General features: G+C 48.0%; 1 protein-coding gene across 1 annotated transcript; it reads right to left on the bottom strand.

The window, feature by feature from the left end:
- Positions 1–535: 535 nt before the first annotated feature.
- On the bottom strand, positions 536–16,904 carry LOC149363610 (carbonic anhydrase 1-like). Its single transcript, XM_089568575.1, has 7 exons — positions 16,826–16,904; positions 14,689–14,772; positions 13,193–13,354; positions 11,038–11,186; positions 7,014–7,103; positions 2,062–2,286; positions 536–805 (listed from the first exon to the last, which is right to left on the bottom strand). The coding sequence occupies exons 1-7, from the start codon at positions 16,902–16,904 to the stop codon at positions 536–538; spliced, it is 1,059 nt and encodes a 352-aa protein (XP_089424701.1).
- Between the last annotated feature and the right edge of the window lie 1,868 nt (positions 16,905–18,772).

The raw sequence follows: 18,772 nt of genomic DNA, 5'->3' as shown, positions 1-18,772 counted from the left end.
GAGGTGCGGTGTTCGGTCCCCAGTGCCGCCGGGTATTCGCCGGTGATACAGTGGGTACATCCCTTGCCTGGTGCTCGACTTCTTTAGGGTGAAAGCTTGGGAAAATGGGTCTCTGACCCCACCTTGAGAAGAAGAAGAAAACCTTGTGCCATGGCGCTCTTTGGCCACAGATGCCCTTGCGCCATAAAAAAACCATAATCACCACCAAATGAGCTCATATTTTGTCCAGTTGTTCCGAGATGGATAGCGAACAACGTGCAATAAGCAGCTTGAGTCTGAAAAAATATTAATACCGCTTCTAAATAGTCCCAAACTATCACACTGCTCGAATAACACTCCACCTCTCCCTTATGCATGTGCCACTCAGCTTATAAGTTCCGTCATTGCAGATGCTCTTGGGATTGGTACAGTGCTGAGGTAGAAGGATTTTTTGGCAAACCTGTGGACTTGAGCGTGCACCAGCCGGTCTGCAGTCGCTTGGCTGCTGAGGCGCTTTTCATATCATGCATAAGTGATCGAATATGTGCAACGAGCTCTATGGGCATACGAAACTCGGGTCACGAAGGCCCAAACTAATAATTACGAAGGCCCGGGAAACTGCAGTAGCGGTGACCGCCGCCAGAACGGCAACACAGCCGGGTCCTGCGACGGAGGCGGCTGCGTCGAGCGACAGGAAAGAGCGGAAGATGGTCCGCGTAGACTGGACATCGGCTCCGATCTGAATGGCCCGCACGTTGTCGGCCACCAGTCCGACGCAGGAAGCATCGCCGGCCAGGCTCCAACGCAGCTTGCGGAGCTCCTCGAGCTACGATCGATCGCCGAGAAACAGAAGCATTAAAACCGAATGCATACCACTTGCGAACGCTATTAGAAATCAATTTTCATATTTAATGTAGCACGTGGATAATAAAACTTCTGACTAACGAGAAGGCAAACGGGATCAACTTTGTCAGTTACGACTCAAACGACAGTGACTTCCAAACTTTTTTAGCACTTACAGGGAGTTGCTTGCACCGACTTCCAGCAGCCTTAGCCAATGACATCAGAAATCCCCCCCCCCCCCCCCACACACACACAAATAAAAAAAAAACATGGCAGCGAACGCACGTGCATGCCACGGTCCTTCTTGGAACTTTTCTGCCTGACACGTTCAAGACTTCGCATCAGTTTCGCACCAAGTCCAACTGCGAAGGAAGTCCGCAGCGCGCGTCTTATAGTTCTAAGCCACGTGCACTGGAGCTGTCGGAACACAGCAGTTTCAGTCACCGTGGTTGAAATATTCCCCATTATAGGCCCATATATTGAGAAGTGATGGAGATCATGTAGTATGAGTTAGCTGCCACTTGCGGCAGTCGGATGAACTATTCAGCGCCGCTGAAGCCATCGTTAGGGTGGAGAAAGAGAAGTTGCAGGGTGCTGTTGATAGCCAACAGCCATGCTAACAGCGAATCTCATAGGCGGCGCTACAATCTGCGAACATTCAGAAACTGGTTGCAAGCCAGCCCGGATTTTTATGCGAAAGCACTCATACGCTCACCAACACCGACCAAGAATCTAGTAAACCGTCCGATCTTTCTTTCTTGTGCCGTTGCCTAGCAACAGCGATGCTGCTTACCCGAGTAGCACAGGTAAGCTCAGGTAAGTTCGGAGGAGCGCCGCGCAAGCTGCTCGAGAAACTGCTCGGGAAGAGCAACATGGATCGCACAATCCCTACGGGTGGCTGTGACAGGAACAGCCGCCTGCCAGTGTAGTGGTGCACCGCTTAATTGCTGCGCCACTGCGCTGGTAGTGAAGTGGTAGTGGTAATGAAGACTCGCCATCTACGAGTGTTCAGTAGAAAATTACCTATTCTGCATATATGGACATCAACCCACTAAACATATCACGTCATACCCTTAAGGTGCAGCTTAAGTGCCCCCTCCCATTGAAGATTGAACACCTGCTTTCGCTCGTCTATTCGGTTTAACTGTGTTAAACTTCTACCACTTTTTATCAGAGTTTCGATTGCCACCGGTGTGCTTGAAGAACTATGACTCGAAACGCGACCGCGCCTGCACGCACCTGTTTCCGTCCGATGGGGACAGTCCTCTGGAAGACGACGTTGATGGCCCGCTCCGTGCACGGAGGAAACGAGAGCGAACCCGGGTAGATGTAATACTCGACGGTGCTCCGCGGCACCAGCGAGGCCATGAGGAACTCGGGTATCGTGTGCGTACCGTGCTGGGCGGACAGCTCTTGCAACGCGTACAGGAACGGAAGCAGGTCCTGGTTGTTGTCTTCCACTTCCTGCACGTCCGAAGAGCACGTCTCACGTTGGTACAGGGGGACAGTTCGAAGACGGGTGTAAGGATACACGAGTAAAGAATTAGCAAAGTCCTTGAAGGACTCTGGTGATGGTTTGCGAACTGCGGCTTATGCAGAGAACTAGAATAGTATGAGTTGCAAAACTTCACACAGTTGACATGTTGAAAAGAAAAGAATTACGGCCGTTCATTTCAAAGAAAGCTCTCTACAATAACTATCAATTCAAAGCTTATTAGCGCTAGACTCGAAGATCTGCAAGTTGTCGCGCCACCTGTGATTTTCAAATAAACCTATCTAAGAAGTCGGAGAGCTGTATAAGGCACCCTTGAAAATTCCTGTCGTAATTCATGGGCGGCAGGTTGTATGGTTCGCTACCATCCGAAAAGGTGACCACGGGAGATGCCTGTGCTTTGGAGCGCAGCCTTACAACAGGCATGGGTGACGAACGTTTTTAACGGGAACTATACAATAACGTGGTCATGGCCACCATGCTTCAGGACAAGAAGCACGGACAATTTTAATAATTAATATTCGTCCGACCATCTTAGCACCACTTTGTAAGCTGTGATGAAAGGTGTATTACATTGAACCCTTGACGCCTGCGGCGACATGTTCGTGGCATCTTACACGAAATTTACTGCAGTTTTGGTGGCAATTTTTGCAACGTTCTCATTGTACCGAAAGTGTCACTGAAATTCGAAGGACGATCAGAAACAGCACGTCTATAAAGTTCGATTCATTTCCGATGTACTCGATGGCAAACACACCAATAAGTGAAAATTAATCTAACAAAATAAAAATAACTATCACACTTTGCTTCCTGTTCCTCTTCTGTCAATCACGCTCATCGTTTTTCGATATGCAGGCTTCTTCACTAAAGGTTGTTAGCAACAGTTAAAATAGGTCTTGTATAACTTAGAGGGAACGTTTTCTTCGGCACACCGTTGTGATTGGTGGCGGACATGAGAAAACATTTAAAGCATGTCAATTATCATGCTGGTTAGGTAAACTTTAATAGTTTACAAGTTTAAAATGAGCTGTCACTAGGCGCCTCACCGTAATTAGAGATTTGTAGCTCTGCACTATAGTAACAGCAGTATCAGCTTCAAAATTTATTGTAAACTTGATTTTCGTAGGCGCTTCAGCGTAAGGAATCTAGCTCTGCGGGAGCGGATAGCCGAAACCGCCGTGCCGAAGCGTGTTCAAGAGCCGCACCCACGAGCCCACCCAGGTGCACGTGACAGCCGGCGATGTGCAAATCACATGCTAGTCTTCGCGCTGGTCGTCTTATCTGGAAAAGGCGTTCCAACCAGAAGATCGGCAAAGCTCCGCACAGAAGCTAACGCTCGTTCCAAAGTGTGTCTGGGTAGAATGAAACGCCGTTTCCTTAATTCGAAAAAAAAAGAGAAAATTCGACCAGAGGAAAGTCACCATGAGTGGAAGCGCCGCCGGCGCGTGTGGCATTGATTGATCCCATCGTGAGGCCTCGAGCTGGATGGCTGTCGATTCTCTATTACCACCACTATCATTAGCTCAATGTCAAAAGCTCAATCCGCGACTATTCGGATTCCTGATAACGACCTCATTGATGACGAGGTCTTTTTCTCTTCTCTTTGTTCCCCTTGTTTTTGGGAGTGATGACTGCAAAGCACTCCTATCTGTCCAGAGATATTGCCGACGCAGCTTTAGTGGCTGACATAAAGTATATCTGGATGGAGAAAAGAGGACAGGGTAATGGGTCGAGAGGTAATGATGGTATACAAAGCGTTGCCGGCTAGCGGCTCAGCCTTTAACCCCTCTTGGCAGACACAAACAGCGTCTGCTCTGAAGCATCTTTTCTTTGCCGTCCAAGGGTCCGAAGAACTGCCTCCTGAACGCCTGTTACAACTGCATTTGGCGCTCACTTTTTCTTTTTGGATACGTTTTTCCTTTCATCCAAAAGCCCTTCATCCCGAGTGCTCAGGGTGCGTCTGTTCGCATAATACGAACGTGATAACGCGTAGCCGACGCTATAAAGGGAAGATGACCTCGTGGGAATATAAGCGGGTTTAAGGCTAGGCCACGTACCACGGCACCACCGAAGGAAATGAGGATGGGTCAAGCGCTGATGGCACACAATTTCTTTGTAGGCTTAAGATTACCAGCGTGGGAGAAAACAGCAGTGTAGGAAAGTGGAAAACATGGTGGCAAAAAGACCCCGCTGAAAACTTTGAATCTGTTCCCGGCAGCTCTACTAAACAGCACTCGCAAGTCTCCTAATCAGCCAAGTGCACAATTTCCTGCACATGCACACAACTGCCTGAACAGAACGTTACAATGAGAAATGAAAAATTGCAAACCAGTGTTTGGTACAGGTGCGTAAGCATATTCTCAATGTGTTAGTAAGCAAGGAATCTACATCCGGGAGATTCTTGCGGCAATTTGGTCCGAACTTCATTCAAGCTTATTTAAAATAATTCCAGCGATTGCTTCAAAACTCATTCAAGATGCTTTCCCCCTTTTTTCTAGAAGCATTAAAACGTTCTGTTAAAATTTTTCTATGCAGCTTAGATATTTTATCTATATCTATGGGATTCAACGCTAAACTGTGGGCAATTCTCACCCGTCGTTAAATGTCATTCCTAAGACAGACATCTCATTGTGAGACAGGCAGGGCTTATCTGATGAAAGACGTGGCACTTTTGTTTCTCATGATGTAAAGCGCTCTTATCACCTCACACTCATTAATGTCCCTTCGCTTGCGCTCAAAATCTTTGCATTTCAGAACACATTTCTGCCCTCTCATAGTCACTCATTGATGCACCTCGCCATCCTCCGCACCTGTTCTTCTCAACATACTCTCTCCATAGACTATCATCCTCAGACAAACAGTCTTACCATACGCCTCAAACGAACAATATGCCTTCTGTGTATGTTTCTGCCGACCATGGCGATTGAGACGAATTCGTTTTACCTCATGTCACATTCGCTCATAATTCTTCCCGCCACAAAATCTCAGGCCTTTCCCCTTTTAGCTCGGAGGTCCACTCTGGAGGGAAGATGAAACGAGCTCGGCCGAAGGATTGCAAGACGCAGACAAGCACGCAGAAAGCTTCCAAAGAAGTTATTCAGAGAATGAGTAAATGGCATGAGGAAGGGGAAGGAACTGACCGACAATGGCGACTCCGTGAAGAGAGCTCTCACGCAACTCGTCGTCCTCAAGGACGTCCTGAGTGAGTGATAAGTGCAGCGAGTTCTTCACAAGGACGGCCACTTGTAAGTGATCTGATACGGAACATCGTCGAAGACACCCACTCGCCTGCCCCAAAAGCCCTTATCACCCTGTAAAGCGTGGATATTAAGGCGAAGGCCTTTAATGCCTCATACTGTCGTTAGCAGCCATGTCGGCAGCCGTGTCCGAGTTTCGGCGTCACTACTTAAAAAAAAAACTAGGTCGAACCAAGCAATCGAACCAGGGCCGTTGGCATTTGAAGTGGAGAGACTACCACTCCGCCACGAAGGCTCAGGATTTGAGCATGAATAAAGGCGCATCTAGTGAATGTGTGGGTTTAATAAATAAAATAAAAGGAATGGAAAAGTAAAAATAAGAAAAGAAACAAAAATAAAGAATAAAATATGAAGAATAACAAAATAAAAAAAAAACAGTGCGCCAGGAACCGCTTTCACCTTGCAGCACTTTAGAGAGCCAAAGTGCCCCCTGAATTTTAATCTCAATGGCAAGCAGTAGGTGAAAGAGTTTTCGGTTATAAAATACGATGGCAACGGAGTTTACCACAGAAAAATCCCCACTTAAAGCTTGGGAAAACAGCATGGTTTACGATAGTGAAGGTTTTCAGACAACATAATTATATCTTTGCCGCGTCGTACGGAGGATGCCCTCTACAGATCTTCAATAACACTTCAACTGGAGCTGTTTTCGGGCCTCAGCAAATCCTTAGGACATCTTCTTTGCCTCGGAGGAAATTTCTGATCTGCCTTCAGGACGTAGGATGCCGATTTGGAGAAAAGAATGTGTGCTATTATTTGCTTTATTATTGTCGGCAGCATTCAAAACACTTGCGAAACAGCTTTTTTTTTTCAATTCTGACAAAAACAAAATTCGCAAAAAGTTCGGCAACGCTTAGCAATACAGTGACTGGTTCGATCACCGCCTTTGTCACTTCCCACGATTTGTTGTACAGCGAAGTTTACAGATCTCCCTAAACTCTCGGCCTTAATGGCAAAATTACTGTCTCCCTAAACTCTCAGCCTTAATGGCAAAATCAGAGACAAGTACGTCTGCTGTGGGCCAAAAATCTAACAGTCCAACCCAATTAGGAAGATGCTGTTGATAAGATCTGGTTAAAATGAAAATGTATTGTAAAATGCATATTTTGAAGGCATATAACTTACTGTGTCAATATTATTTATTATCTTTATTATATCACCACTGTGCACAAATTTGTTTTAATCAAACCTGCAGTTATATAAGGCTGGCTTGATTTCAGCGCAATTTCGCAATATTGTCCTGCGAAAGGACATTTTGTAGGACATTCGAAATGTTTTCATTTTCGCGTCGTCCAGCAGCACACAAAGCGTGGACATCCTTTTGAATACGTTTGGCCATGATGCACACAAAAGGCACTGAAGACGTCCTGTTCGAGATGAGAACGTTTGTACCATTTGAGGGCGTCATTAGGACTTTTTGTGTTCTCTGGGTCTCAACTCACCTCCAGAAGAATGACCAGAACAAGCAGACCATTGGCCTCCTGGAGACAGTCGTTGTCACTCATTATTTCGGTGGTGTGAACAAGCTGCACCTGCGTGAGAAGGCGGCTGTCGCACCATTTCCACTATGATATTGTGACGAAGACGAAGCTGGCAGTGGAGCGGCATCTTTTCGCAGGATTTGGCATGGAGCTATTCTGTCCGCATCCCAGATTATATCCCCATATTCTTTGCGGAATTTTTGGCTCTTGGAATGGCCCTGCACAAAATTCCGTGTCATGTATCTCACGTTATCATCCTGGCAGATTGTTTGTCAGTTTTAGTCTCCCTTGAAACTTCCCAAAAATATTTTTTGTGCCGCTTCCTGCGATTTTTTGTCCCGTCCACTTTAAAGGAGGTCCGTTTTGTCTGGGTTCCTGGTCATGCAGGCATTCATTCCAACGAGGTGGCTGATTATTTAGCAAGGTCAGCTCTTGACGGGCCAGTAACGCATCCCGTCCCGAATTTCAGTCTGCTGGCGATCTCCAGGTTTCAGCGGTTCCAACACATATCAGCCAGGTTACGCGATCCCCTACTAAATACTGCTGATTATCAGCACTTAGCGTATAAATGGAACGTCCGTTCGTGTAAAACCAGGCAGTGTGAGGTATCAATGACGCGACTGCGGTGCAGGATTCCCAGTTTAAATTTATACCTATGCAGATGTGGGTGGTCTCCAACAAACCTATGTGACTCATGCGGGGTCGTTGAATCTGTGGACCATTTCCTGCTCTACTGTCCAAAGTTCGCACTTCAGAGAAAGATTTACCTGGAGGTCCCTCTCTCCAGGTTAGGGCTCCCGTTATCTATGCCAGTGTTGTTATCGTTCGGAGCGAGCGCCAAAGGATTTGCTTTGAGTTCAATTTGTGGGAATCTACATGATTACATAATTGCAACTGGTAGGTTGATTTGCTAACTCCTTTAAAAGTCTCGGAGGTTTTTTTTTGTTTTTTTTTAATTATTATTATTCTCGCCAAAATGTTCTTTGTTATTTCACTTCAAATATTCTTCTGTCGTTTTTCATGAATACATTTTTCAAAATTCACGTTTAATCCTATGAAAATTTTCTTATGTATACCACTACACCTTGGCCAATCCCCCCACGTGGGTATGTGCCATTATAAAGAGGTGAAGAAGAAGAAGAAGAAGAAGCGGGACGGAGCGCCCGTGCTAGGCCAGCGGCCATTAAATCATCTCATAGCCATGGTTCACCACGTCTTATTCTTCGGCTGGCCGCCGCGTAACATTTGGTGTGAGGTGCTGGGGTCCCTTCATTGCCATCCTGGTCACGGAGCTTCGGCGTCCTGGGCCTGCCGTGGACGTCGGCCGTGAGTACCTGGTCAGCGCCGCACGGCCGTGCCCCAGCCCGCTCGGCCTGAACCGACCTCGACGCTCACCCCAGCCCCGTCCCCCGCCCGGACCACACTATACGACGACCCAAGACCCGACGGACCCAAGACCCGACGGACCCGACGAACCCAAGACCCCACCGACCCAAGACCCCACTGACCCAAACATGAAGACACCGTCCCCCTGCCTCTGCCGTTCGGTGCGTCCAGAGACCTCGGCTGTCAGCTCCTGGCACCCTACGGCCCGGATACTTCGTTGACCGGGACTCATTCTCTCATCTTTCTCATCGTGGCGGCCAGCACTGCACCATCTTGTACATATTGTTCGATCCTTCACTCAAGACCATCGCCATTTCGCCGTCTGTTCGTCACCGATCGGGACGATCGCTCGGAGGCCCCGGGTAGTGTGACGAAGACGAAGCTGGCAGTGGCGCGGGACGGAGCGCCCGTGCTAGGCCAGCGGCCATTAAATCATCTCATAGCCATGGTTCACCACGTCTCATTCTTCGGCTGGCCGCCGCGTAACAATATCTCGAACCATGTTGACGATGATTATTTGATTTTATAGGCGCAAGTATAGCTTGACCAGAGAAGACCATGGTTAATGTACTTTTGGTTTGAGCGAGTTGGCGGAGCTATTTTTCAAAGCACTGCACCCTAGGAATGCCGAGCACCAAGCCAGTAGGAATTCGCTTGTGTCCATTAGAAACTCTGTGAGTTCCCGGCGGCACTGAGGATCAGACGTAGCACATCTCACATACGAGTCAAATGACAAAATTAATAGTCCATCGCTTCAGTAGGCTATATTTTTTTTTCTCTCACTCTCTCTGAAACATTTTTGTTGCGAAAGCAACACACGCTAGTCGCCGAGCCATTTCGCGGAGCCGAGTAAAGGCCATACTGCGCATGCGCGAGGAGCAGTGACGTCACCCGGCGCACAGCTGGCACGCCGCCGCTGTCGCTGCTTGGGTGACTCAGAGGTGCCGCCGCCGCACTCGCCAGTTGCGCATGCGCAGTAGCGGCGCATAGCTAGCGTGCCGGGCACTGCCGCGCGTTCTCCATCGCCTCTCTCTCCCCTCTCCGATGCGCAGTAGCGGCGCATAGCTAGCGTGCCGGGGCACTGCCGCGCGTTCTCCATCGCCTCTCTCTCCCCTCTCCGATGCGCAGTAGCGGCGCATAGCTAGCGTGCCGGGGCACTGCCGCGCGTTCTCCATCGCCTCTCTCTCCCCTCTCCGATGCGCAGTAGCGGCGCATAGCTAGCGTGCCGGGGCACTGCCGCGCGTTCTCCATCGCCTCTCTCTCCCCTCTCCGATGCGCAGTAGCGGCGCATAGCTAGCGTGCCGGGGCACTGCCGCGCGTTCTCCATCGCCTCTCTCTCCCCTCTCCGATGCGCAGTAGCGGCGCATAGCTAGCGTGCCGGGGCACTGCCGCGCGTTCTCCATCGCCTCTCTCTCCCCTCTCCGATGCGCAGTAGCGGCGCACCGGAGAGGAGAGAGAGGCCGCCGACTCGCCAGCTGTGCGTAGTGACGTCACTTGCTCCTCGCGCATGGAGGCTGTGGGCAGTGTAGCTCACGCAACAAGATATGGCTACGCGCAGATGTCGCTTTCACAATCCTCTAGGTTTAACCAGAGCTAAACCACAGCCAATGTTTTACATACATCCGAAAGCAATAATAGAATCGCATCATGTCTCTTATGACTAAGACAGAATAGAGCTAGTTAGAGGTCAGCGATGCATGTATTTTTATTTATTTTTTGCACTCTTTCCTGAGCTTATCACGAAACGAAGAGGCTTCTCTTTATGTGCACTAGGAAAAACTTTTTAGGTATATCAGCTTGCGCAGGAAATAACAGCTGACCCAAGAATTCCCGACGACGGTCTGTGACAGCATCTGTGACGGCAACGAGATACACTCCGCAAAGCTATGAACGATTGGTCTTAATCGCAAGCTTTTGGTAATGCTAGGGTCTTTGGACACTCAATAAAATATTATATCAAACGACCCAATTAGGGCTCATGTAGATTTCGTACTCGATACCGGCTTGGTTACCAGCTTGAATGCCGTCCTGTTGGCTATAGACATTGGCGAACTGGTCTGTTCAGGAGACCCGGCTGGCCCGGCCAATAAATGATCACACTCGATGAAATCAGCACTTCGTAAGTTGTGACAACGGTGGCTGTTTCCGTGCGGAGGACTTTTTGCACTCTGGACATAAAGCGCGAATAATTTACGCATAGGGCAGAGTACACATCTAACGCTTTTACGAGCCGCCGATGTGGCCCAGTGGTTATGGTGCTCGGTTGCTGACCTGAAAAAGCGGGTTCTGCCCCGGCCGCGGCGCTCGCACTTCGATAAAGGCCAAATGCTAGAGGGACGCCCGTGTACTGTTCGATGTCAGTGCACTTTAAAGTATCCCGGGTGGTCGAAATTTCCGGAGCCCTTCACTACGGCGCTCCTGATAGGCCGAGTCGCTTTGGGATGTTAAACCACCCTAAACCATCACGTGTCTACATTCACAGATGCAGACAAGTGGGTTACCCGGACACGCTGCGATATGAAGCGTTACACTCGGGGTGCGCAGAGGGAAACTGCATAGTTATCGGCGTAGACAGTGTTGGAAGATTCACTACACGCACCTCTGCAGCGTACCGCTGATTCTCAACGACATGCTCAGAACCGGTTTCAGATTCCATGCCGAAGTGCACGGTGCCCATGAAGAAGCTGTACTGCACATTCAGGGGGCCGCCGAATACGCCCAGGTCCAAACCGAAAGGGTAGAAGAACACTGCGATGGTGAGGTATATAAAAGAATACATTTAAAGAACAGATATATAATTAATATTAGTAACATTCAACCAGTGGACCACCGCCGCGGTCATTTTGCACAGTGCGGTATATGTTGAGCACGCATGATGTTCGCCTTTTAATACATCTTTATCGCATTACTATTTTTTATAATAATTTGATACTACAATTTGTTTCCACTGCAAAACTACGTTTTACTTACGACTGATGAATCCACGCGATCACTGTACCTAGCATGCACCTCTCTTGACCTCGAACAAACATTTTGCGCCTGCTGTTATTTTACAGTCTAACCTATGGTCTTCATGACTGCGCTATAAGACTGCGTCACTTGCCTCAATTTGGGTGATGCTTCCGGCGAGCCGGGCTCGTACGATTTCTTTCAGGCACGAAGGACTGTGTGTGTGCGCGTGTATGTAGTGCGTATGTCCATGCGTGTGTGCGAGCGTGTCTGTTAGGGGGATAACAGCCCGCTGTTCCAGCTAATAAGTCAGCATTCTTCAAACATATAAAATCGCTGGTCCACCGGCGGTCGCACCATCTCAACTAAAAACATTGTTGCGCTTCCCCCCCCCCTCCCCCCCACTTTCACATCGACGCGAGCCTCCAGTAGGACGTGCGATCGGTGCGGAGGACAGCGGGAGACGAAAGTTCTTGAGGAACGTCGCAAGTCGGCGCCCCGCGATGCTAGGGAGCTCGGTACGCCATGGCCGGCCTGAACGCAAAGTACTTGCATGCCAGTCCTGCATCGAAGCATGGCCGCACAGTTTCGACACCGGCGCTCGTGTGCCTTCCTGTTTGTTTGGCGACAGGAGCCTTCAAGGAGGATGTCCCCACCAGGCTACGTGACTGTGAGTGCGCTATTCGTCGTGGCTTTGTACGCAGGCTGGAGTCTCCGGATAGGGGCCTCGTATTGTCGTATGGGTCACGCGTGGATGTGCAGGAAGTGTAAACGTTCAATACTGTTCAAAGTAAGCGGTGCACATGCATTGTGTGACAAGCACTCCGCATATATCTCGTTTCACCACATTGGCCGTAAAGTAATTAAGCGAAAACATATAGAGCAATCCTAATCTGAGCTAATTAGTACGTAGCTCAAAGGGAAGGTGGTGTCAACAAGTAGTAAGAAACAAGAATACACGCTCAGGGAACTAGAAAGTTGCTGTAAAAGAATATGTATCTGAGCTATTTGGTTCATAGTGCTCTTATAGAGCTCTTGCTCGTTCTTCGTTTTCAAAGACTGTGAAGGTGACCGGAAATTTCTAGTATTCTGTTTCTGGTCTAATTCATATTCCATTTTAACTGTGTAAAGTTTACCTTTAAATGCTTGAAGAGGCCCGGTGGACGTCTTCGCCCGGGCATATGTTCTATAGACAGTGTCTGGGCATCTCCTGTCTGCCGCCTTTTCCTGCTGCTTAGTAATTGTACGAGAGCACATTTTCGGAGACGAATTCCACGAGAGATAATGTCGTATTTCAATCTAGAAGTGTACGGTTCCTCGTGGCGGTCTCAGCTTGCCAATGCCACATATGGAATATTTGGTTCGTATGAGTCCGATGAGTCCTTCCAATTTTCTGTACAGCTTTACTGCGTTGAAGCTTACAGTGAATTTTTCTTCCACTTCTGTCTTGAGCCTATCCCAACGTACCCGAAGCTTCGTGCGTAAAGCCAACGTCCTTTAGGCAAATCTTAAGGTCACAACTGCAGACTACGTGGCGTTCATTTCTGCTCGAAAAACAGACAACTTTTCATCGTTTACCTGTCCGCTCGCGGCAAGTACATGTTGCCTCTTTCTACTCGCTTGGAAAGGCGCGACTGTGGTCGAAGTGAGTTAACCACACTTGCGACTCGAGTCGACTTATGCAAGCTTGAGAATGGGTCCGCACGAATGCCGACGGCTCTTGATCATCGTCGATTATCACGACTGACAAAGATGTATATATGATTCGATGAAAAGCGGCACAAACTGAAAGTAACCGAACGCACCGGTGGTGCCGAACACCTCGACGTCGAGCTGCAGCCGTGAGTCGTAGTTGAAGAACTGTATGGGCTCGAAGTGCTTGTACTCGGACCGCGAGAACAGTATCGGGATGGGCGACTGCTGGGAGCCGTCGCACGAAGGGTACCGCTGCTGCCAGCTGCTGGAGTCTGCGTCGAGCCCGGCACCGTATGTGACTGATGCAAAGACTTCACATGCCACATATATTAGAATAGTGCGCAAGGGGATAGGATTCACAATACTGAGATAGGTTTAGGTCCGCTTGAGGAACGCAGCAGGGGCCATGAAATTAAAAAAAGTTAGCTGATTAATACTATAGTTTTATAGAACTTATGAAAAGAGGACATGTTTTGGCAAACATATAATCATTACAAATTAAAATCGCTGTATGCTAAACTTAAAAAGTTCGTAATGACTTAACACATATTATAAATGTTGGAGAGCACAGCAGGTACTTATTTCGACATGAGTGCAGCGCAAACTTAGTATGTGATCAAAAGCACTGCACTGATTGACCGACAGATTAACTAGCAATCGACCCCTCAATAAACATATCTACCAGTCGATCGATCAATAATGTTTGTTTTTGGCGCAAGCACGCTTCACCGACGAATGGCCTTGACAGACGTATTCAGGGGCGGCACATCTAACAAACGGTACGAAGGTGTTCTGAGGTACGCTCAGAGAGGGCAGAAACCTCGCATGAACTAAAAGGCAAATACCTGCTTTATTTTGGCCATCAGCAGTATTCGGTGCCATTAATGTCCTCTTAGAGTTTTAAGCAAGAGGGTTCAGAAGAAAGAGAAGTTTATTCACAAGGCACGGTAGAGATATCGTCCTCAGTGATGATTCTTTGGCAGGTTGGACACAAAGAATCAGTATTCTCTCTTCTGCAAACTTCTGCTTTAAAAAAAAAAGTTACCAATAAAGCTCCCTTTTCGGAGTTCCAAGCAAGAGGTCCGTGAAAAGCTGGCGATCAGTTTCTCTCCTTTTCGAGTTTTCAGGGAATGTCAGAAAAGCGGCCTGTACAGGAACTACCCTACTGGAGTTTCAAGCCCCTCCGCACTTGGCGTTTGAAACGTGGACACATTGTTAGGTTCGCACTAGATCGAGTAAGTGCAATAAATACGAGCGCCGCGAGGAACTTCCAAACGGATATGAAATATGTTGGGGTTCCGGTCACCGAAAAGGTTAGTCGAGCCGAGTAGAGGAAATCCTTTGCAACGCTTCGAGAGCGTCTAGCCTTGTTCCTGCAAAAGCGATAGTGGTGCCCTTCACCGGTACGCTATCATTTCCTGCCAACGCGTTGCCCTACTAGGCAGCCGCTTGACCTTTGGGCGACGCCAACTATACCGCGGCAGACGCGCCGGATGTACGAAAGCTCACGTAGTGTCGTGTGTTGTGCGAAAAAAAAAAGGATGTTATTTGACAAGAATGTACGACAGAGCGTATATGCAGCGTGAAAAGCAAAACGTGGCCTCACTCAGCATTCCGGCGGTGTTGAATTTCAGGCAGGGCTTAAGCGTGTCGTAGCCCCAGTCGCGGCCCCTGCAATTCCTGTATGCTTCTGCGTAAAGAAAAAAGAGAAAAGAAAGTTAAAAGAGGCCGCAGTAAGAAAACTGTGGAAACGCTTAAATCACCCTAAGGAAAAATGAGGTTGCATTAGACTTCACAGTTGTCACAGCTTCTGCTATAACAAAGTCCAGCTTTCCTGGGCAAAAATGTTTAATATCGGAATATTGTAAGGTACGGTTATGAAATTAATGGAGGTAAAGGTTCATTCTTCTGATGCGTAGAAAAATCTTTCTTGTAAAGTTTGTCCATTGTTCTCATCGAGTAGTTAAGACTGCCATTGAGAACCAAAGGCATTGACAATGGCAAAAACATTAATAGCAAAACATTGCAAGCCTGCCGAGGAGAACTCAGCGGATATATTGATTGTTATAGCGAAATCTTACAATATACGAAAAAACTGCGTTCATAAACTATTTTTCGTTTAAAAATGCTTTCGTCGAGAATTTCTGGGTATGTTCTGTGTGCGTTTGCGCCAGTTTCTTTGCATTTATCTGTTTATCAACCGCCATATTCGGACTGCTAGCTGCAGTAGCTATCCGTTATGCTTTGACGGTGCCGACACTGGCATATATCAATATTTTTTCTGATTTTTAATTTTGATTCTCCATCTAGGTTTCTCAAAATCCTATGGGCAAGTGTTTATGACGTCACAAGGTCATGTGACCTCTCTCGGCCAGTCAGCGTCTTTCGTTTCGGACATCGGCGGGGTTTTGGTGTCAGGACAACTATAATCATATTGTATTAAAATTGCCGGACTTTTAATCATGGCAAGAAAGTGAAAGCGACAGCTACCACGAGAACTTTCACTTCCGAAGCCCCGGGCCACTACTGCCACGTGATTAATAACGGTGTATTACTGGGAACTCCCAGATCTTTGGGAGTCCGTGGCGACGTAGATCTTCTAGGTCAAAAAGCTGTGCCTCAAGTTCTCGATCTTCATTAACATCCTGGTGTCAGTATACAGTGAAGCAATGGCCAGCAGAATAATCGCAAGGCCAATACCACCAGTAGCTCACAACAACCTCAACTCAAGCCAGCTTGGCAGTAATGCCCAGCCTAGTAACTAGATGGTGCTACTTCTCCAACAAGGCGGCGCTGATGAGAAAATTATGCATATTCTTTGTCCCAGTTTTTAAAAAACCTCGGCAACTGTATAAACTTGAGCGCAAGACTTCTAATTTTGCTCAGGCTGGCCATATAGGCATAGTCTTGTATTTTGTTGCGAAAGCAACACTACGCTAGTCGCCGAGCCATTTCGTGGAGCTCTGGAAAGGCCAAGATGCGCATGCGCGAGCAGCGGGTGACGTCACACGGCGCACAGCTGGCGCGCCGGAGCCGCCGCCGCGCACTCTCCATCGCCTCGCCAAAGTCTCCCTCCCCCCTCTCTCACTCTCTCTCTCCCTCTTTCATGCGCAGTAGTGATTGCGCATCACCTTCTGCGTGGTTCGTGGTTATATAAAATTAGCAGTGGCTTAGCTCTGCTAGCCAGGATATACGTAGCGTGCGGTGAGGGCGGGGTGTCCACATCTCGGTGAAAACCTGAACCAGAGGGAAGGCGCATAACTGCCTTCTTTGAACAGTGGACACCTCAACCATGCTTTAAGCTTTAAGCATGCTTTTATGCTTTAAGCTAATGCAGCTCACGCAACAATATATGGCTACACGCAGGTGTTGCTTTCGCAATCCTCCAGGTTTAACCAGAGCTAAATCACAGCCATTTTTTTTTCTACGCGCGCATTTGAAAGTGCGCACAGATCGGCTAAACGAAGACAAAATCGCGGGAGATATTTCAAGTGGTCAGCATATTTACAGTAACACGTCGTGAAAATTGATGTGAGAGTAATTTTTCTTACCGGCTGTTTATTCGGAAGCAGGTGGCCTGTAAAACTCTTTGCGTAGAAAACGCATGACCCAATCTATACGCCTTGAGTTTGAACCTAAGCAGTTCTCGTACTTTAGCTATTAATAAGTTCTTGAGTTTAACCGCGGTTCATAACTGGACGTCAAGTGCTCAGACACACTTCACAAGATAAACCTGCACTCACGTATGAACCTCTCATGGCTGAGCCAGTGGTGGGCGCCCGCCTCCCCCTCGCGCTGTGAGTGGTTGACCAGAGATGACATCGGCAGAGCTGAAATAATCAAAAAAGATTGCAGACAATGTTCGCTGACAACGCTCTACAAGTGCTATGTGTCACCTTTGTTGAGAATTGAGACTGACGTCACATCTATCCTGACATTCCTGTTGAATGGAGACCCACTAAATCCTTGATGGCAATGTCTGTCCCAACTCCATTTCGTGGACGAGGTGAGGTTTACGCATGTCTACGAATCAGTCACAACGTGGTGTACGACTCCACGCTGAAAAGGTCATTAGACTGTCGGGAAGAAAGGCGTCGTGGGAAGGCCTCAACCCTAACCAAGAAGTGATGCTTCAGTCTGGGCTGCCAGAGAAAACAGACAAACCGAAGCCACACGGGAAGCAAGATCGAGGTGAATCAACCAGATGCCTGTCTCGAACAAGTGGGCACGTCAAACGAGAATATTGCTACCACCATGCAGACACCACGTCAAACTTAACACTTCAGGTAGCAAGCGCGTGGTTGTTGCCCAGGGTACGAGGACGGCAAAGACACTCGCACAGAAAGCCATCATCATCGTGGATCGAATCACAGTGTTTCGTTAGAGGGAAAGACCGAGGCGGACGTTGCATCGCGGTCCGCTCTGTTCTCAACGGTAGAAACACCGTCGTCGGTGAAATAATACTTACAAAATTCCCTGTGAGCTGCGCACTCGCTCCATTCGGTAATAAGGCGAAAGAAGGCGCACATCTGCGATTTGGCCACGAAAAATAAATTAACTTATATGACCGGTCAGTCTTCCTTGAACATAGCAACTAGTGTTATAATCGGATTTCAAGCGTGGATGGGGCAACGTCACTCGGCTAACCCACGTGTGCGGCACCCGTCGAATGAACATGCTGGACGTTTATGTTGCTTGCGATGCCACTGGTGGTGCGGATGCGTCGACTCCCACAAGAAGAAAGAAGCCAATGTACAGCAAACCCTCAGAAAAGGATGAAGGCAAGATGTAAGGATCTGGCTTTCAGCTATTCCGTTCGTATCCCGGATTACACTTCTGTATTCTTTGCAGAGTTTTTGGCACTTGGTTTGGCTCTTTTTAAAATTCCGCCGCATGTAGCACGGGTACTTATCCTTGCAGACTGCCTTTCAGTTTTAATCTCTCTCCAAACTTCCGGCACCTCTCTATTGATGCGTTCCCTTAGGTTTTTTGTTCCGCGCACAGTAAAGGAGGTCCGCTTTGTCTGGGTATCTGGTCATTCGGGAATCTATTTCAACGAGGTGGCTGATTTATTGGCAAGGTCAGCTCTCACTGCCCCTGTAATATATCCCGTACCCCACCTTATTATGTTGGCGACCTCCCGCTTCCAGCGATTCCAACACGTATCAGCCAGCTTGGGTGATCCGTTGCTGAATACCGCGGACTTTCAACATTTAAAGTTCCCATGGAATGTCCGTTCATGTAAGACAAGGCGGTGTGAAGTGTCCATGACGCTTTTGCGATGCAGAATCCCCCACCTCAACTTGTACTTATGCAGATACGGGTTCGCTACGACAAACCTTTGTAACACATGCAGGGAAGTTGAAACAATTGAGCATTATCTCCTCTCTTTCCGGCGGTTCGCATTTCCAAGAAAACAGTATTTGGAAATCCCTCTTTCGAGGTTAGGTCTCCCTTTGTCTCTACCCGTTCTGCTCTCGTTTGGTGCGAGCGCCAAGGGTTTCTCGTTAAGCTCTATTTGCGGCTACCTTCATGATTACATCATTGCAACTGGTCGTTTACCCTGCTAAATCCATATAAAATTCCACCGAATGTCCAAAAAGCGCATTTTAATTGATTCCTGGAATATCTAATTTGTTTATTGATTAAATTTTTAACAATTCATACATATTTTCTAATTTCAAACATTC

The sequence above is a fragment of the Amblyomma mixtum genome, chromosome 2, assembly GCF_055824585.1.
Source record: "Amblyomma mixtum isolate Tamu chromosome 2, ASM5582458v1, whole genome shotgun sequence".
In the NCBI taxonomy this organism is placed as follows: Eukaryota; Metazoa; Arthropoda; class Arachnida; order Ixodida; family Ixodidae; genus Amblyomma; species Amblyomma mixtum.
The sequence above is the reverse complement of the archived record's forward strand: the minus strand, read 5'-3'. Positions and strand labels throughout refer to the sequence as shown.

Bases quoted from the DNA above. Each gene is read 5' to 3' on its own strand.
- LOC149363610 (XM_089568575.1), bottom strand. From the start codon at position 16,904: ATGTCATCTCTGGTCAACCACTCACAGCGCGAGGGGGAGGCGGGCGCC. The intron at 13,355-14,688 runs GTGAGGCCACGT...GGCTCGACGCAG, and splicing joins CAACACCGCCGGAATGCTGA to ACTCCAGCAGCTGGCAGCAG. The intron at 806-2,061 runs GTGCGTGCAGGC...GATCGATCGTAG, and splicing joins TCCCCATCGGACGGAAACAG to CTCGAGGAGCTCCGCAAGCT.